Source organism: Syngnathoides biaculeatus, chromosome 16, assembly GCF_019802595.1.
Source record: "Syngnathoides biaculeatus isolate LvHL_M chromosome 16, ASM1980259v1, whole genome shotgun sequence".
Classification (NCBI taxonomy): Eukaryota; Metazoa; Chordata; class Actinopteri; order Syngnathiformes; family Syngnathidae; genus Syngnathoides; species Syngnathoides biaculeatus.
The window spans coordinates 8699841-8720842 of record NC_084655.1 but is presented as its reverse complement, the minus strand read 5'-3'; the positions used below and the strand labels follow the sequence as shown (position 1 = coordinate 8720842).

The 21002-nt window shown below is 40.2% G+C and overlaps 2 protein-coding genes, 1 long non-coding RNA gene and 1 other non-coding gene across 6 annotated transcripts; 1 reads left to right on the top strand and 3 right to left on the bottom strand.

Annotated features, from left to right (window-relative positions):
* Nucleotides 1–459: 459 nt before the first annotated feature.
* Nucleotides 460–2330, bottom strand: LOC133514475 (somatostatin receptor type 5-like). Its single transcript, XM_061846215.1, has 2 exons — nucleotides 1656–2330; nucleotides 460–1062 (listed from the first exon to the last, which is right to left on the bottom strand). The coding sequence occupies exons 1-2, from the start codon at nucleotides 2328–2330 to the stop codon at nucleotides 460–462; spliced, it is 1278 nt and encodes a 425-aa protein (XP_061702199.1).
* A 5423-nt stretch (nucleotides 2331–7753) lies between these two features.
* Nucleotides 7754–9172, top strand: LOC133515004 (uncharacterized). Its single transcript, XR_009798938.1, has 3 exons — nucleotides 7754–7875; nucleotides 8620–8739; nucleotides 8966–9172. It is a non-coding gene; the product is annotated as an uncharacterized LOC133515004 (long non-coding RNA).
* Nucleotides 9156–19532, bottom strand: LOC133515003 (GRB2-related adapter protein 2-like). Of its 3 annotated transcripts, none has more exons than XM_061847190.1 (7): nucleotides 19261–19532; nucleotides 17469–17563; nucleotides 17276–17367; nucleotides 17077–17196; nucleotides 15604–15790; nucleotides 10309–10413; nucleotides 9156–10224 (listed from the first exon to the last, which is right to left on the bottom strand). In XM_061847190.1, exons 2-7 carry the CDS (start codon nucleotides 17544–17546, stop codon nucleotides 10042–10044), a joined length of 765 nt encoding a protein of 254 aa, XP_061703174.1. In that variant the 5' UTR covers nucleotides 17547–17563; nucleotides 19261–19532; the 3' UTR covers nucleotides 9156–10041. The 3 variants fall into 3 exon arrangements, with proteins under 3 accessions (XP_061703174.1, XP_061703175.1, XP_061703176.1); XM_061847191.1 differs by having other exon boundaries at nucleotides 9156–10221; XM_061847192.1 differs by lacking the exon at nucleotides 17469–17563.
* A 913-nt stretch (nucleotides 19533–20445) lies between these two features.
* trnag-ccc (transfer RNA glycine (anticodon CCC)) lies at nucleotides 20446–20516 on the bottom strand. Its single transcript has one exon. It is a non-coding gene; the product is annotated as a tRNA-Gly (tRNA).
* Nucleotides 20517–21002: the final 486 nt, after the last annotated feature.

The following is a 21002-nucleotide window of genomic DNA, read 5'->3' as shown; positions in this document are numbered from 1 at the left end:
TGAAGTCAACTGTATCAAACACCGGTGAGAAATAACCAAGTAAAACTACTTTGTTACGGTAATACTTGTAATTAAGTAGAGTTTTCAGATACTTGTACTTTACTTTTACTTGTATTTATTTATTGGATAACTTTTGGCGTTTACCCCCTACATTTGAAAATATTTCTGGATAGTATGAGGTGGTATCCTTATCTGTCTCAGTTGACTTTGGGGCAAGAGCCAGGGGTGAACCCTGGACTGGTCGGCAATAAATTTCATGACATAAACAATATAGAGAACCAACTGACTGGTTGACAGACAATGTCAGAGCACATTGAGACAAACAATGAACTAATCGGCAGTTCATGTTAGGCCAGGTCCAGACAAACCACAAGTAGCTTATTTCCAAAGAGGCACTGTGTGCATTGTCGTCGGGCAGTGTTTTTGCACTTCACTGTACATCATTTCTGAGCAAAGTTATCACGATAGCGATGCCTCGCCGGCCACGAGGTCCCTCCGACTGAGATCTGTGCTTCTCAGGTCCAATGTTTTTCCCTGGGAACTTATTTCCGCAGCCTCGTGATCGGCCAACAAAGGCTCTAGACTCTGAGACGGGCAGTCTGTAATTCCGTTTTGTCCGTTTCTGAAGACTTGCATCATTTCCGAGATGTCGTCATCTTCACGGAGTCCTCGTCTAAGACTCTCCCGGGGCACCGGTGCCGGCTTGCTGCCCTCCTGTGGCACCTGGTTCTGGGTGTCCTGGTGGTCTTGGTGATGGTTCTCCACTTTGCGGGTGGCACGACAGAGGGCTTTACGGAAACCCCTCTTGAAGTTGTCCGACATGAAGCCGTAGACCACGGGATTGGCGCAGCTGTTGGCGTAGCCCAGCACCACCACAAAGTAGTACAACCCTTGGTACTCGCCGGGCAGCGCCACCAGCAGGTTGAGCACGTTAAGTGCATAGAAGGGGAACCAGCACAAGACAAAGACTGCCACCACAATCACCACCATGCGGGTTACCTTGCGCTCCGATTTGCGGCGCTTGGCAGAGGCAACATGGACCTTCTTGGCCGAGCTCCGCACCTTCAAATGAAAATACATTTTACTCAAGGACAGTTTACAATCAGACAGTGAATACAAGAGAGAATCTAAGATCACAGGAATCATGAAAGTGAAAACAGAAGGACTTATTCTCACAGTCAGAGACAATTAATTCTTCTGAGTTTTGTTGGTTAGTCTGTTGGCATGTGTTTCTGCTCCATTTGTCGCAGTTGGTCAGTCATGCACTCTTGCCAATGCCCATCAACCAATCAGAGCCCTTCAATTCCCAACCTTCAAAACATCTGCGTTTGGAATGTAAAGGTAACTGCTGTTCTTGTGACTTTGAAGTGTATCAGATCTATGATGTTAACGGAGCAACTCCTCAACGGTTTGCCACTGAACCTGGCATAGTTGTTTCCAACGATTCCAGTGATTCAGTGTAGTCCACTCGGTCCTACCCCACAGATGCTGGTGACACTGTGTGTGTCGAAGTAGTAGTTTTTTGAAGGTTTAGCATTATAGAAACATCTATGCCAAGGTCTTTTAACCCCTCCGCGTTGTTTCACATTACAGCTTCACATTAGGCTAGTGATTCTGATTCACATTTTTCCGTTTAAATGTATTGTAAATCTAACCTTGAAGACGATGAGCAGGTAGCAGAGGCAAATGATGAGCAGGGGACACAGGAAGCCCACTGTGGATGTGTAGACGATGAATGCCGCCCTCCACACCTTGGCTGGGGCCGGCCACAGGATGTTGCAGGTTCCGCCTGTTTTATGGATGTTGGCGAACACCACCACAGGCAGGACCACTAAGAAAGAGAGCGCCCACACGGTGCCATTGACTACCTTGGCGACGCGGGGCCGGCGCCACCGGGCCGAGTGGACGGGGTGCCCCACCGCCACGTAGCGGTCTACACTCATGACGGTCAGGCAGAAAATGCTGGTGAACTGGTTGATGGAGTCCACCGTCATCACTAGGCGGCACATGAACGACCCGAACGGCCACGCCTGCAGGGAGTTCTGCACAGCCAGGAAGGGAAGGCCCAGCATGAAGAGCTCATCGGCGATGGCCAAGTTGAGGATGTACATGTTTGTCACGGATTCCATCTTGGAGTGATGCAGGACAATGTGGATAACCAGTGTATTCCCACCCAGACCGATTACGCAAACAATCATGTAGATAAGAGGGATGAGGATGCCCCCAACACCGGGACCCGAATCATCGTCCGAAGTCGTCACATTGGTGACGTTCAGTAGGAGAGGAAGGTCCTGGAATGGGGAGCTGGTGTTCTCCGCCTCTGCCTCCATGTCGGGAAAATGTGAACTTTGCTGGAACAAAAATGATTGTATGACTAAGTTATATTTAAAAAATTGTTCAGAATCTACAGAATTGAGGATTTAATCTAGTGTACAGTGATCGCTTATCGTATCCCGGATTTGAACCCTACACTGTAGAACTGTGAGCCAGCAACATTTATTCTATGAGATTGTAATCATTTATTCCCAACAGGCATTTTTTTGTTCAGGCAGATTTTCAGCCTGCATTTATTGCTATGTCAGTTTAATTTGCACGGTTGAGTTCAGCACCGCTGGCCCATTGGACTTCAACTCTTGAGATACGATGTTACTTCAAAAGTTTTCAGGGGGGCTTCAGGCCCAGGGGTGCCCCTGATGCTCACCACCTCAAATGGTCAGAGGGGTGTCAATGCGTGTTTGGGAAATAGATGTACATCGGCCCCTGACTAAAAAAGGTTTGGGACTGCTGCTCTATATCACGGATTTTCATCTGGACTGACGCTGAAAGACGCTTCACACGAGGTTGAAAAAAAAAAAGAATTCAAGGGGAAACAGGCTACGCTGGCTTTGGATGAATGCTAACGTGTGCTAAATGCTAATCACGCTTACGTCAGGAGACAAAATGTCAGCATGGTGTTCGGCAACCAGCTCAAAGGTCAGCGGGACTTGAAAGCTTTTTGGCGGAACCACTCACGCACACTCACGCTCACACTGTATGTTCCACTCACTGAATGATGATGATGATGATGATTGAAGTTGTAAAAGTTGATGTTTGTTGTTGTCACACTCTCACAGTAACTTAGTCTTCAGTCAATAAATATTGATATACAACACTTGATGTGTTAAAACAAACACACACGCACATTTCCTCTTTATTATTTGGACTTTACCTTCAGGACATTTCACTGCTCAGTGATTCTCTTCTATTCTACTCTAATCTCATGCATATTACATATGTCTACTATATAATGCATTTTAACATGCAGTATACACTGTTTAGATTCTTTTCCATTTTTAGGGCTCTCAATTCGTACACATTGTGTCAGGTCTTGCCCTGCGATTTGCTGGCAACGTGTTCAGCGTGTACCCCTCCACGTGCCCGAAGATACCTGGCAGAGGGTCCGGCACTCCTGTGACCTTTGTGAGGATAGTTAATGGATGGATGGATGTGTCAGGTCTGCTGTATCAGCACTGTGAGCCCCACCCAAGTGTGTGTGTGTGTGTGTGTGTGTGTGTCCCTGTTTGCGTGCTCTTGCCGATGTGGTCCACTGGAGACACTCAGCAGCTGTATCGCATCTCCAACGAGCTAGCCTTCTTAAAGCTGACCTCAGAACCCACCCCTCAGCCAGATTGTCAATACCCTGCAATGAGTTTGTACATCCAGCCACTCGGTCTTTTTACTGAAGACCTTTTTGAAAGCCCAGCCTGACTTGTCTCTGCTCCTTTCCCAGCCCGTCACGTCTTTGTATGCTCCCTGCAAGCCACTCCCAGCGCCCTGTCAACCCTGTCTTTTTCTCGGACCTGGAATTGCCCACTTCGAGTCACCAACCCTTCCACCAACAGTTGTACAGTAAAAATTGATCTCAACCTGCTTGTTCTCTCTGGTTTCTGAATTTTGATCCTTGTTGTTGCCTGAACTCTGACACATTGTTCAAACATGACTTTTAATGTGCAATTTTATGCATGAGGCACAGTGAATCAGTTTGTAAAGCGTTGGCCTCACAGTTCAGAGGTCCTGGCCCCGCCTGTGTGGAGTTTGCATGTTCTCCCTGTGCCTGCGTAGGTTTTCTCTGGGCACTCCGGTTTCCTCCCACATCCCAAAAACATGTAACAGGTGTGATTGTGAGTGTGACTGTTGTCTGTCTCCATGTGCCCTGCGATTGGCTGGCAACCATTTCAGGGTGTACCCTGTCTCCTGCCCGTTGACAGCTGGGAAATGCCTCCACCGCTCCCCATGACCCTCGTGAGGATAAGCAGCAAAGAAAATGATGGATGGATTAATTTTATGCATAATAGTTTCGGATACTGTAACTTGATTTCATTTATGATTATATGTTTATGCCAATAATATTATACTTTTACTAAGTGCACTAAACAACCATACCTACCTCCCTACCTAGTGTATTGAATAGGGTGTCTCTAAAAAATAAAATTGAAAGTGCATACACATAAGCAATTGAAAACAATGTGGATTTATTTCATGTTTAACTTGCAAATCACATCAACTCAAGGCATCACAAATATTTGAAATAATATCAGTGTTATTTGTCAATGAATAAAGTGTTGAAAATGTGTTTGGGTTTTTTTCTCCCGACTTTAACAACGCCGTGGTCTGGGATGATTGCTGTATGTTGTGGGTGGCAGAGGCAGAAATAATTCTTCTTACCTTCTTGTCTTCTGTTCACGACAGCAGCTCCAGACCTGAGAGGTCGCCAGGTTCAGTCAGCTCAAGTCCACATTGCCTCGTGAGTGGAATCATCATCATCATCATTGTCATCGTCATCAGGACCAGCAGGAACGGGAACAGGAGCCGAGCACTTCTCCGCTTGTAACTAGGAGACAGCTCGTCAAGTGGGAGGTGTTAAGATCCCGTTCGCGTGTGTGTGTGTGTTACGGGAGAGGCTCCAGTGAGTGGACCTTCTGGAGGAAAATGTGATACAGTATTGTGTTTGACTTCCATTTGACACTTTTATAGCCATCATCAGCTTCAAGTTGGTAAATTAAGTAGAAAATATTGGCCATCGAGGACGCCAAGAGTTTTCCTGATAGGCCAGTATGAATAATGATCATAATTTCTGTGCTGTTGTTAATGTGTCGCATCCGCTGCAATGTTTCCCATTCATTCATTTGTTTGGGACCCGACCCTCCACTCAGATCTCATAGCCATATTCCGAATAATAGGTGACCTACACACTCACTGTAAAATAGCAGTGTCTGATGGCATGCCATAGCTGTAAAATATTGAGGTGTTTATAAATAAGACGAAAAAGTACACAGTCTGAACACTGAACGGCAAAGGAGGTTTGATCCTCTTGGGAGGGGAACAAAAGGCATTCACAACGTGTGGTTGTCCGCAACCCCCGCAACGACCACCAGTTATGGGGGCCAAGCACATACAGTATTTTACAATTGAAAGATCTCACAGCACACTGACAAACAAAAATGTTAATAAAAAAAAAAAAGACACATTCAGTACTGTATTTACTCCTTGTCATCTAATAGAAGACAATTTATTTGCCCTGTCTCTAAAAGTAAAACATAGGCAGTCTGCTTTAAAGCTCAAATAATAAAGCAACTGAGAGTTTTGGCTTTGTATTGTTTAAGAGTTTTGGGTTTGTATTTTTTATGTCATACAGTGTATGCTTTTGCTGCCATGGTAAAAGTGTTTATAATTAGTCGTAGCTCAAGCAGGAGTTTTAGTAAAAGTGCAGCAAAGGGAGGAACAAACATGAAATGAAGTTGAGCAGAAACTGCATTCAGAATATTTAAAAAGTTGGTAAAAAATATTTTGCTGTGTCATTTGTGCGAACTTTTTATATGAATCATTTGAAAAAAAAAGAAAAATAGTCAGGTCATAATTGAATCGGGACAAGGGCATCTTTATCACTGATAAATCTCTTTTGCTTTCAACAACACTCAATTAAGCAATATGGAATTGAGGAAACTAATTGTTGAAGCTTTGTAGGTGGAATTCTTTCCCATTTTTGCCTGATGTACAGCTTCAGTTACTCAGCAGTCTAGATTGTCTGTTGTAATATTTTACACTTCATAATCTGCCACACATTTTCAATTGGAGACAGGTCTTGACTGCTGGAAGGTCAGTCTAATACTCGACTATTCTTTTACTCTGAAGCCATGCTGTTCTAACGCGTGCAGAAATGTCTTGCTTAGATATACAGTGACATAATTGAAAAAAAAGAGCTTGCTTGGATGGCAGCATATGTTGCTCCAGAACCTGTCTGTATCAGCATTAATAGTGTCTTCATATATGTCCAAGTTACCCATGCCATAGGCGCTAACCATACCATCACAGATGCTGGAGTTTTAACTTTGTATTGATAACAATCCATAAGCTGCTCCTCTTTGGGTTGGAGAGAACAACATCCACAATTTTCCAAAACAATCCAGCTCATCAGGCCATAACACACTTTTCATATTTGCTTCAGTCCATCTTGGATGAGCTCAGGCACAGAGAAAGACATTGTCCGGGTGTTGTTGATGTATGGCTTTCACTTTTCATGGTAGAGTTTTAACTTGTAAATGTAGCAACAAAGTGTCAACTGACAATATTTTTCTGAAATGTTCTCGAGTCCACATGGCAAAATCATTTACACAATGATGCCAGTTTTTAAAGCAGTGCTGGATGGGTGATCGAAGGTCACTGGCATTTAATGATGCTTTTCGGCCATACCACTTACATGCTTATTTCTCCAGATTCTATAAATCTTTTGATTATATTTTACACAGTGGATGATGAAATGTCTAAACTCCTTGAACTTGTATTCTCAGAGAAAAACACCTGTAATATTACAAATAATTAAAAGTGGTGAATCTCATTCCATCCTTGGTTGTGCAGAACTGAGTTTTTTGAGGACGCCCAATTATTATACTCACCTTTCCCCAATTATCTTGTTCACCTGTGAAATGTTCCATTTTTTTTAAGGATTCCTCAGCCTTGCCACTCTTTTGTAACCTCTGTTCCAGCATTTTTGTCATGTGTTGCCGGCATCGAATTCAAAATGGGAGAATACAAAATATATTCGATATGTGCCCTACAACTGACCTTCGCCCGAAGTTAGCTGGGATAGGCTCCAGCACTCCCGCTACCCTTGTAGGGATAAGCAGCTTGGATGGCTATTCAATAAAATGTTATACCCCCTGTAAAGTTAATTTAGACATTTGGCTCCAAACATATTCTATGTCTGATGGTAATTATAGAAAACACACAAAGACTGAGAAAATTTTTTCCCTAGCCCTTGTATCCAACCTTTGACAGTACAAAATGTGGTAATAATTCTAGGCTCAATAATATTGCTCAAATGATGTAGAGGAGTGATAAAGATGTGATATCTAATGGTACGGTATTACTATCATCAGTTTGTGGCTAATATGTTTGCTTACAAAGTCTAAGTGTGATAAATGTTTCTTACGATGACTGGCATGACAAATGCGAAATATTGCTAGCATGTTTGCCAACATTGTTAAAGTGAAATATTTGTTCGCATCTGTACCAGCATGGCTAAAATATTTGCTGGAATACTGAATTGTCAACAATAGCTAACATGATGGCTAACATTGTTCTGAGGTTTTAAAAAATACAAAAAGTGTTTTGTGCCTGAGACGGTCACAATGTGATTAGCATTTGAGGGCTCATTAAGAGCTTGTTTTATGAATGAGACGCTCACGCTCGATAGCCAATTGTGAGCAGATCCATAGCGGATCCATAATTCGTTAGCAAAGCGCTTTGTTACTTGCACACGCGGCGCATTTCTCAAACGCCGTCGTTAATAGCAACAAAGACAAGAAACCAAACCATCTGCTTGCCTTTTGTTTTGAGGTACAGTCGTTGTGTTGTTGGTGATAACATGAGAGAAAGCAAAAACATAAATAGGAATTTGTGGCTATTTCATATTCACTGACTGATATTATTACGAACCAAACACCAAACCATAAAAAGGCACAAGAAAACAAAACAATTTGCTCGGTCCTGTGCCTTAGCTAACGGTAACATCCAGCGTTGGGCAGTAGCAGCGTTACAAGGAGTAATGTTATGGTTTAACTGCATTTCAAAGTCGCGTGGTCATAACTGAGGTTTTTGGAGCAACATATGCCGCCATCCATGGAAAGCCAAAGGCAGAGACGTCTCTACTTATTTCAGCAAGAGAGTCGCGACAATGCCATGCGACATTGTACATTTGTTCCAACAGTGCGGCTTCGTAGTAAAAGTATCTGAGTGCTATCCTGCCAGTACTCTGGACCTGAAAATGTGTGGTGCATTGCAAAGTGCAGAATACGACCACACGACTGTTGAGCAATTTGTTGTACATCAAGCAAGGATGGGAAAGAATTAAACCTACAAAGCTTCAACAATTGGTGTCCTCAGTTCCCAAGCAGTTAATGAGTGACTTTTTATTAATGACAATTCAGATCTTATTTTAAGGAATTGTAGCCCTATGTTTAGTACACTATAGCGAAACATAAATTCAGACACTAGCTGTCCTTTAGTGTCTTTTATGATTAACGTGTTGAACACACAATTATGTGACATTTCCTCACTTATGTTAACATCTTGTCTGACAAGGTTATCCTTTGGATTGTCGTCACCTGGTAACCATGGTAACAGGACCACATGACGACAATGGCGAAACCTTGGGAGGCTTTGTGAGCAGAGAAACTAACTGGACTTCTTTTCTATCTCTTTGTGAGTGTGTTCGATAAACTATGTCCATCAGTGTTTATCAATATTAATTAATATTTGTCATTGTGTCAAGTGCAACCCAAATGTTCATCATAGTGACATCACAGTCAATAAATAATCAAAATAATCATTAGTATGTTTGCAGCAAGGAAAATTTTATCATGTTCATTTGCACACTTTCAAAAGTAATACTTGACTGTACTGACAGGAAATACAATTATTTCATAAGAAACCAACATCTTCTCGTCAATTGTGAAGATGGATATGATGAGGATGAAGGTCACACCGCAGGAGCGAGGAGTCACACAAACAAACCACTTCCTGTCTGATCAAAGTGGCGCAGCGGTAGCATCTCTTCATCTCATCACTGCTGCAATCTCTAAAACAACCCTCCAGGCTTTCTTCATCTTCATGTCTCGATATATATATATATATATATATATTTAAATAAAAAAAAACCACTGGTAACAAAAAGACATGGGGAAAAAAAAATTTACTAACGCAAAAAACAATCAACCAAGAATTGCGGTGAACTGTTTTGGATAGGTCTAAGTAATGAGTAATTTGATTTCTAGGAATTGTGTTAGCTTGGCTGACAATTGTACTTATCACACCCCCAGCCCCAAATACAAGAAATAATAAATAAATGACCGATGTCATATTCTATTCTGTGGTTTAAGAATGGGATAGCGCGTAAATTCACGTTAGTCAAGGCAGGTGAGTGAATACTTTAGGCAATACTCGGAGAGGTAAGGATACATTCCAAATTAGTAACGCATTCTGCATATGGATATCCTGTACCTTCTGTTTTAAGCTGAAGATATAAAAGTGTTGAAGGAAACAAGTTGTAACACTTCATTTCTTCATTCAATAACAATTGATAACAAATCAGATCCATAATGAAATTGGAATCACTAAATTCTGATCAATTCCCTTCCCTAGTTGGGACACACTGCATAAAATCTCACGAGAACATCTCACTTTTGTCAACAAAAAACACATTTTTTTTTTGCTTTCGTTGATTTCTTTTTAACTAATAGCCTGAAATGAATTGCTACAACAGCCTAGCCCTACTGCCTTCCCATGATGCCTTGCATAGCACACTTTTCTCATGCTACAAATTCTTACTGATGCTTTTGCTGTACATAAAAAGTAAAAAAAAACATCAAAGTGAAATGTTCTATTATTTTGTAACATTTCTCCTGTACCTAATAAACATAGCCACACTTGGTTTCTTTCTCCTCTTCCTCTTCTCTTTCTTCTTGTTGTTCTTCTACCTCATCCTCATTCTTGGAGTGTCTTGCATCATAGCGGTTTGGTGTAGTTTGCCGGAAAGAGTCCTTTCCTTCCACCGCACCGCCCTGTCCACCAAGCCGGGTCGGAGGCATCGGTGATATTGATGATGTCGCCAGCAGAGAAGCTCAATTCATCGTCTTCTTCTGCGTTGAAGTTGTACAAAGCCAAAACCTGCTGCGGCGGCGTCCTCTGCTGGAAATCACAAACCCACGTAGCATGTTGCTATGCTAATTGAGTAGCATTGAACAGTGTGTGTGTGTGGTGTGTTGGTCAGACCTGGCAGAGCTGGGTAGTGTCAGGAGCTCGAGCAGAACCGATTGGGCTTCTTCTTCCTGATTGAGTGACACTCTTGATGCGCTCCTCACAGCCATGCCCCCTTGCCTGCAAAACAATGAGACACAACCTTTGAATTTTTTTGTTTACATTTTTGACATTTGACATTTTAAATTCAAGTTTGAAAAATAACCCCCGAAAAATCCAAAATCTGACCTTCAAGATGCAAGTTTGACGTTGCTCTTGAGCTCCCGAGCAATTACCTTTATATCTTCATTTTGAACATCATGACACAAAATGAAGGTCCAAATGTTGACCTTCACATCACAATTTTGATCTTTGAATCATAAAATGACCTCAAAGTCCCAACTATGACATTCAAGTCCCCAGTTTGATATTCAAGGTGAAAAATTAATCTTCAGGTTACAAAAAATGATCAGATTCTAATTATGACCATGTCCCAATATTGACTTCATGTCCCAAGTTTGACCTTGAAGCCCCATTTTTTTTACCTTCAAATTACAACTTTAACCTTAAAGCTCCAAGTTGGAAATATAAAGTAAAACAATGACGTGCAGGTATCAATTTTTAATTCAAGTTTGAAAAATAATCCCCCTGAAGTCCCGACTTTGCTTTTCAAGATGCAACTTTGCAAAGCAAAACGTGAATCTTAAAATGCCCCCAAATAACCAACATATTATAATTTTGATCTTCATGACCCAAATTGCAGTCCAAATGTTGACCTTAAAGTCCAAACTTTTACTATTAAAGCGAAACATTTGACCTCATTTACTAAATGTGCATACACACAAATATATGCTTAAATTGCTCGCACGTTTGACACATATACATGCAAGCTATCAAAATGTTCATATAAGTTTTTCCTCGTACTCTAAGAACAGATTTAGAACATCTGAAGACCACGCGTACCCACTAATAATGCACGATCTGGATTAAAAAATACATCAAATACACACCTTCATAAAAACAATAATGATAACTTTGCCAGTAATTACTCAAAGCAGTAACTTGCTAATGAATTGATAGTCTTAAATAATAATTAAAAGGCCACTCCTCATCATTTTGTCCCTTGCCCTGTTCAAGCGCTTCCTTTTACAGTAAGATATATGCATTTCCATGTTGCTGTATGTAAGTAAATATGCCACTAGGATTTGAATTAAAAATGCCACTGAAAATTTGATGTTGGCATATTGCTGCTCACTTGACGTGCAATGCTGACGACACTCCTCAAGAAAGTGCAATGAAATTGTTCCCATATCCGAATTCTTTGAAGGCTTCAATATTTTTTTTCTTATTCCTACGATAATTGGGTTTATGCATTTTTCTGTGATTTAGCACGTGCACACACACATCATGTGTCTGTGTGTAATACTACTAGTCTACACTTGGAAATAGTTTTAGGTGAACTGCCTGCACCAGGGAAAGGTACATGGTAAAGTAAGTATTTTCAAATACAGACTAAAAATTTGTTTATTTTTGCACGAGACAGCAATTTATTTAATGATTGGTGTTGATTAAAAACGTTAATTTTTAAGTTAAACCCAATCTTGACACAAAACTGAAAAAACAAGCAAAGAAACACCCCGAAATACCAATTAAGCTAATGTATGGTTATAACAGTTTGGTTCAGTGGATTCCACATTCCTCTCACTCATTTTGTAGATTTACCGTACTCCCAAATACTAAACTTTCTTGTGATTTGATTGATTCACCCAAATATATGTTTAGTGGTCTGAAAATGACAGGATTAGTGGGGAAATGAGGGGGGAAAGTAGAAAAAACAGGGAGATGAAGATTTGTGCCAAGGGGAAAAAGTAGAGGAAAAGGAACACAAGAGTGAGATGGAGAGAAACGTACAAAGGAAAATGGAGGAATAGAATACAACTGATTCTGAAGGTCAATTAATTTGACAATATGTAAAAACACATGACCAAGTGAGATGTCAAAACAGGACATGGGAAGCGAGGAGAATTTACAGAAGCGAAAGTGTTGAAGAGACGGAATCCTTCCGATTATCTGGCAAAATGGAGAAGAGTGTGGAACACGTTGTAACACTTAAAAATGGTTCAAAAGTGACATAACTGAGGCTAAGAAAAATAGCTAAGTCGTAAAATGAGACATAAGGTAAACCACATACATAACAGGTGTCAAACTCAAGGCCCGGGGGTCTGACCCGCCCGGTGCATGTTTTTATGTGGCCCGCGAAGGCAAATCATATGTATCAACTTCCATGATTTTTGTTCAAACCTGCACCAAAATTTCAAATTGTCATATCATAAATGACAACGCTGAGATATTACAAGCATTTTCGTGTTACCGAACAGCAACGGTTGAAAAACCAATTACCCTTGATTTCTGATTCCTAAACTAGTTCATAAATTTCATCTGCAAATATGTTGAGGTGGTTAAAGATTTTTATGGTTTCACAGTCATAACGGCCCTCTGAGGGAAACCGTAAGGTAAAATGTAGCCTGCGACACAAATGAGTTTAACACCCCGGCCTATATCTTACAGCCGAAGTAATAAATTATACCCAACAAGCAACACAGAGAGCAGAGGAAAATAACGATTGTGAATTGTGAAAAGTGCGAAAAAACAGCTCAACATCAAAGGAATAACCTGGGAACACATACAAGAGGAACTGAAAAAAAGGGGAATTATAGATAAAGCAATAGAAAATCAGTCTTAAGTAAGATCTTAAATCTGAATATCATATGTTTACATAAATAAAAGGAGCAATTTTTGAAATCACCAAACAATAGTTATTATGATGAAATACTATGTATCTTGATTTTAAAGACGTAATTAGGGAGCAAATTTGTGAGGAACTGAGGAAATATTACAAATGCAAAAATGTGGACGCAAAATAAATGTTAAATATCAAAATATCTTTAAGGGGATATTTGAATTTGAAATGGGAAGTATGAAATATGAGCAAGGAGTAAATTTGAGAAAATTATAATCAAGGATATTTTGTTGATTTAGAGACTGTCTCTATTTGTTTTATGAAGAAGATGTCCATGTCGGCTCATCGCCATTGGCAGTCATATTTGCCTGCTTGTTTTGCATTTTGGGAAAATAAATACTTTTTTAGACTTCTGCACTCCTGCCTTTCTTCCCTGCTTCACTCCGGTGACCACAAAAAAATCTAAATGTTTCTCTCTTCAAAAACATGTAACCCAAAAAATGGCGGTGTTTTATGGAGTGTTGCAATCAATGCAGTAATGGCATTTCATTTCATTTCAATAGGGAAAAATGACAGCTCAGGGCAAGTCACCATCTTTCGTGAAGCTAACCTCCACGTTTTCGGACTGCATGGGAAAGACGAAAGCACAGAGTACCCTGTCGAGCTTGTAACCCAGAGTCTTGTTGCAAGGCACACTGCGGCCACCACATAACTCACCGCGTGGCATAATTTCGCTGAAGGTTATCAGTTTGCTCACTTCCTGTTCAGCACAGAAGAAACATCGAACATCGGCTCTGCTTCAGAGCGTCTTTATTCCTCCGGCAGCAGACATGAAAGGCTATACTTTTTATTATGAAAATTTGACTGTAAAACGAATTGAGGAAACACAAATTACAAATCTTTCGAAGTACATGTTTGAAAATAGTTGCAACCACATAAGAACCGTGCTTTGTTTCCATGAGAGATAATTGGACAGTTTTTATCCCGATTTTGCACCATCCTGCCCAGAGACAACAAACCCAAGATTATTTTATGTTTTATAAGATTATCCTGCTCCAGACCGACAATAATTAATATTAACGGTATTCAATATTTATGACCCAAAATCTTTGCGTGTGGGGAAAGCCAACAACTTCCAAGTTACAAGAGGCTCCCATACATAAAAAATCTCTTAAAATAAAATAAAAACATCCTTGTGTGTACCAGTTATTACTCGGTGCAATTGCGACATGCAATTAGCTAACTTGCTATGTCTACATCCTGAAAATGCATATTCCCATCTGATACTCTGCTGCTGAGGCCACTTTCGCGTGCCACATTGTCGGGCTTGAGTGTGAGCATGTCATAGAGAGAAAGACAGAGGAGTGAGTTGGGGGTATTTTATTTTTTTCAAGTTGACGAAATAGACTTAATAGCTCGAGTGTGGACGGAAGCTTCGGACTGGCGTTCTTGCTTTAGAACACCTCATTGCCAGCCCTGAGTGAGCGCACATCAAGAGAGAACGTGGAAGTGGAAACAAAAAAAAAATGTCAATACTGTAGTCAACTTGATAACCACTGTGTAGACACGGGGTTAACCTTGTGCGCCCACTTTAAGAGTGCCTTGTTGTTGGATGAGTGTGTGTGCATGTCATTCCAAGAAAGACAGAAGAGCAAGGTAGGGAATAATTTTTTAAGATTAAGATTAAGAAGATGAAGTTGCCTTAATAGCGAGCATGTGGGCGGGTGCTTTTTAATTACCATCCATCCATTATCTGAGCCACTTATCCACACAAGGGTCGAGGGAGCGTCGAAGCCTACCCCAGCTATCTTTGTTCAGGAGGCGGGGTACAGGCTGAACTGGTTGCCAGTCATTCGCAGGGCACACAGACAACCATTTGCAATCACAATCATTTATAATGGCAATTTAGAGTCCAACAAATGCATGATTTTGGGATGTAAAAGAAACCAGAGTGGCCTGAGAAAACCCACCCAGGAACAAGGAGAGTATGCAAACTCCACACAGACCTCAGAACTTTGAGGCAGAAACCCTTTGCACCAGCCTTTTTAAATTTAATTTCTTAGTTTTTTTTAAGACCTATGTGACAGCCGTGGCATAGTAGTATTGTATTGTTGCTGGCCATGAGTGTGTGGATGTCATGCAGAGCAAGACAGAAGAGAGAATTTGGGTTATATATTTTTTAAATCGAGCTCTGTACCACAATGAGCGCACACCACAGAGAGAGGGTGGAAGTGGAAAGTAAGAAAAAAAAACTAAAAAGTTGACTTGACAACCAGCATGTAAACAGGGGCTTCTCAGCGTGTGGCTAGTGGCCACTTTAGAGCACCTCGTTGTTGTGGTCTGGAAAAGCCCTACGATGACTCAGCAGGATATCTTCCAGCCACCGGGGGCTTTAAGCAGATATATTTTCACAAACTTGGAGTTTTGTGTAGGCGTATGAATAAGATGTAGTTGTATTTGATTGATAACTGACAATTTTGTTTCAATGATACAAATGTGGCAGGACTGTTCATAACATTCTTCATTGTGATGGGTCAAATTTACAAAACATTTATTTTCACTTTATAGAGATTTTTAAGTACTGTATTTACCAATTGAGTGCCGGGTGTTCTAGTGGCATCGGTGCCGTCGTTGAGGACGATGTTAGTTGTCTTGGAGATGGAAGAAGTTTTGTAGAAGTCCACTAGCTTGTTGAGGGATGTGAACCTCTCAACCCACAGGAAGTAGTGACCCCCTTCGTCACGGATGACCTTGAAGTGCTGCACATCGCACTCATGCCTGCGTGGAGTTCAAAGTTCAACTACAGATGCAACTCAAAGTCTTCATGAACAAACTGATAAAACACATTCGCTGAGCAATTCTACTTTTATGCCTCATAGAAAGTAACAAACCGCACTAGCATTTCCATCACCTAAAGTATTTTACTTTCTAAACAAACAAAACTAACACTAGAAAAGTACCTTGGTGCCTTGACTTCCAAATGTTGACATACAGTATAACCCAGTATTCAGCCATTTTTTTTTTATTCATGAGTCAAAACTATGAGTGCTGTATTGTAGCAGTGAAATAAACTAAAGTGATATAATGTAGCCCTTTGGCAGATAGTGAGCAATTGTTCAAAAAAGAGGTTTGAAGTAATTTATTGCCAATCCCATCAAAATTCTACTTTCAAACTAAACATACAACCCTAAAACTACAGTTTTTGAATTAAAAAAAGCCATGTTAATGCTAGCACAAAATTGGAAATGCTATTAGCAGGTACATGAATACCAGTGGAAAAATAGATGTTTGAACAAAAATGGTGCAACAGTTCATGCAGACAGATAATACAACAAAACTCACAGGGATAGATTCTAGGTCCTCTGCAATCAACAATCAATATTCATACAGCTTACTTATGAGTAACTGCCCAGTGTATTTACATACGTCTGGATGATAGTGCCACCAGGCAGCCGAGGCACAATATCTATTGAATTAAAGCAAAAGATGTGGTAATTTATTAAATATACTGTGGTTTTTAAAAAGGCGGACCAAAGGTTGCGTACGCACTACAGGGGGATAACAGTCTTCAGCCTCCCTGGTCATGTCACTTCAGGGGTGTTGAAGAGGAGGAAGTTGAATCTTAGCTTCAGGAGGAGCAATGTGGCCTTCGTCCTGGCCATGGAATAGCGGACCAGCTTTTCACCAAGTATCAGTTCAAAGTATCTTGCTGTTTTGTTCACGAGTGAGGGAAGAATGACGCGGGAGATCGACAGGCGGATTGGTGCACCGTCTGCAGATATGCGGACTTTGTATCAGTCCGTTGTGGTAAAGAGGGAGCTAAGTCGAAAAGCGAACCTTTCGATTTAGCAGTTGATCTACTTTCCTACCCTCACCTATAGTCACGAGCTGTGGGTCATGACCATGGAACAAGATCCTGGATACAAACGGCTGAAATGAGTTTCCTTATACGCTAACAAGTGTATTCACACCCCCTTTTGGGATCACATGAAGTTATTAATATTATGTTTAAAATTAGCAAACTTGATCGAGAAGATTTTATATCTGTGGGATTTGTCACTGACTTGACAGAGATGGAGAAATTTCCAGGTGAACTTTGGCATCCTCGGATAACAAAGGCTCCGATGGGTTTGGCGCTGAGGATTTTTTCCGCTGCACCACGAGTGGCATTCTCCTGGAACCACCTACAAACATCCAAATGTCATCATAGAAGAGAGAGCATGACCTGTCCATGTCAGTATCACATGGAGGGGTGGGACTTACGCTGGTGTGGTCACGTTCATGTAGTTTTTGGGCACAAAGCCTTCACGTCCGTCCATCTCGGCTTTGTACCACTCGCCGTGCGTGCTTAAAATCTGACAGGAGACACCAGAAGGAGAGATAGAAAGACACCTTGGGGTCAAAAGTGATTTCGGGGTCCAGAGGCCCAACTGTCTGCTGATCTTGCTTTTCTAACCTTGACTACGTCGTCTTTCTTAAAGTTTAGCTCGCCTGCTGTTGTCGCCGTAAAGTCGTACTTTCCTCTCGCCTCCATGTTGCCAACCAACCCAACTAAAAGAACAATGGATGGATGGATGGATGGATGGATGGATAGATAGATAGATGCTAATTTTTATTTCATTGTAATATTACCAAAAACTTTTTAAGACGATTTTCATTATTTGTAATGGAAGGTTTGCTCAATTTTGAAAGATGGATCAGAAACCAAAATATAATTCAAAGAGCTACAGTTTAGTGTAGATAGAACAGACGGAAACACAGATAAACACATAAAGTTGAAACCACAACTTGACATACCGTATATGAAATAAGACACTTTTTTTTTCTATCTGATTTGAAATTACACTGAACCTTTGCTGTTTTAGTTCAACTGGGATTACCAAAATTACTATTCGCTAAATTCAAGAATAATGAGAGAAAGGCTTTTTAAAAGGCAATTTTTTCCAAAGTCAGAACTTTAAATCAAGTAACATCACAAACCCCATTGATGAGCTTGTGTCTTTGAAAGCTCTGATAGGTTTATTGTAAATATTTATGTCCTAGAGTTAAACGTGCTTTGGTACGTAATGTGGATATCAACCAAAGAATAATAGCAAAAGACCTTGTAAATATGGTTGGCTGAATCTGGTAAGTGTATGACATTATCCACAGCGAAGCAAGTACAACACTGACACGGACTGAAAAGCCACTCGGCCAGGAAGAAGCCCTAACTGTACTCCCCCCAAAAATTAAAACGATATTACAATTTGCAAATCCATATATGGACAAACACCTTAGTTTGGGGAGATACATTATGATCGGAATGGGCATAATGACCACTTTTATGTTTGGAGGAAAAAGCGTGAAGCTGGGAAGGCAAGGAACACCATCCCAACTTTGAAATATATGGGTGGCAGCATCATTTTGTAGAATTATTTTTCTCTAGGAGTCACTGGCATGGCAAATTAGCATGGTTACATCGGTTCTGTCAAATGCCACATGGATGGATGTAAGGATAGAGATGGACAGATAGATGGAGGATGGATGATGGATTAAGCGATTATGGATGGTGATGGCTGAACGAATAGGGGTGATTAGGTGCACTGAAAGATGGTACATGAATGATTAGTAGATATATATGGCAAAAAATAGACATACAGAGTTATGAACGTCTTTACAATACATTTCAATAATAATAAATGGCCATATCACAATGTCAAATCTCGTTTGTAGCTTTGTGTTCTTTAAAATCTATTATTTATAATTATCATGGACACAAAATATTTAGTTGTGAAAATGAACATGTACAGTATTTGCTCACTATTAGTGTCACGTGATGCCAAAGCGCGCCCTCTGCAGCTAGTTCTCGAGCAACAATTTATGGAAAATTCCACCAATGGCGGGAAAACATTGAACCGCATAAAATATTAATCATGTAATAGCAATAATAATCACAATGATGACGTTTAATGTAGAGTAATTTGAAGGGAGACACAATAAACATTATTCATGAAGTGTTAAAATGGTATGAAAGTATTCATGCAGGATGTGATAAGTGAAAGTGAAAATTATCCGACACAAATGACGAACTACATCACTGAATACAAGTTTTGCAACAGAACAGTCAAAGTAATTCAAAGTGACAAAAACAGACAAACACGTAAGTCAACCTCAATAAAGTCACGTGCTCGTGTTTTTTTAATTATTTGGACACGAGGGATTTCCATAATTTTTTTAAAATATTGTACATTAATTTCAGAGGAGCTTACCTTGCTTTAGTTTTAGTTCAACTGTGTGTGTCAAGTTTAGACCATCCAAATCGTCAGCAAGTCAGCCGTTACTTTCTTTTCCTTCCTCGTCACGTGATATTTTCCGCGCACGCGTTCACAAACTAAAACATCGAAGTATCAAACACTGTATTAAAAAAAAAACAAACAAACAAAAAAAAACCCAACCTACAACATAATGGTGACAACGATGGTTGAGTGCATCTATTCGCACTTGCTGCTCTCCATGAACGCACACACCTGCTTTGGTGGCGCATTTAGTCACTTCCTGTTTTCAAGATAAAATTTAACCTTTACATTGCTTATTAATGATCTGGTGAGTCGATTTTTTAAAAAAGGCATAAACAAATTTACCTAAACTTTTAACAACGTGTATTTATTTTATTAGCTTTTAGTTGATAAATTACAACACAGTTAATAATAACTAATGCATTTACAAAAGGAGAATTAATTACTATTTTATCACAGATAGATGGAGGATGGATGATGGATTAAGCGATTATAGATGGTGATGGCTGAACGAACGTACGTATAGTGCACATTTGAATTCAACAATAATAGTTGGGATTGGCTCCAGCACTCCCGTGACCCTTGTGAGGATAAGCGGCTCAGAAAATTTATGGATGAATGGTTATGTGCAGATTTTTTCAATTTAAAAATCAAATGTGGTATTTCAACAGAAGAGTTTGCCGCCCCTTGTTTCAGTAAGGGTAACGTTTTATGATGATTTACTGTAATTACTATTTCTATTATTATTATTACAATTCAAATATTTTGTTTGATTTCATATAATAAAGGTCTCATTTTTAAAAATCATTTTTCAACTTTATCATTGAAGAATTCTTAGGTTCCTTGAAACACGGCATATAAATCTAAGTTGTTATTAATACAGTAATTGTAATACTACAGCAATAGCGCTCAAATATCTTGATGGTAACACTTCTTTCAATATTCAGCAGTAATACTACTACAAGTAATAATGATGTTTACATGCTGTAGCTTAGATGGAAAAAGATGACAGGCTGTGGCGACCCCTCGTCGGGAGAAGCCGAAAGGAAAAGAAGAAGAATTATGTGTTTAATTGCACGTTTCGATAGTAAGAGTTCGACTTTGTGTATGCTTAAATATTGGTATTAACCGGATATACAAGTGGGGACATAAAAACAGTGCGCCGCCCGGGAATCGAACCCGGGTCGCAAGAATGGGAATCTTGCATGATACCACTACACCAGCGGCGCTGACGTAAGGTCTTTCAAAGTATAGCTATACATACAAATTGCTCCACATCCGGGCAAATTCAACTGCACGAACATAGCATAAACGTATATGTACTTTTCTCCAAAGTTACAAGTGCAAAAAGTGACGACGTTTACGTTTGAGACTTCACTCGCCTACATTTCCTCTATCATATACCAAGGGATTTGACATTGGATCGATCTATTTATGATATTATTTTTTGCGTATATTAACGAGCAGTCTGCAAAACACGCGATCGCCATTTCAACTAAAATGACTTTCGTCGAGGTTCTGTATGAACAACTTCTTGATTGATTTGACACTTGATGGGTGGGCAGGCACTCCAGACGCACACGCTGTGGCGACCCCGAAAGGGACAAGCCGAAAGAAACACACACACACATACACTAGTAGTAGTAGTAGTAGCAGCAGTTAGTAGTTGTGGGTTTCTTTTAAACCGACATGCTTGCATTAACAAAGGTCTGCCG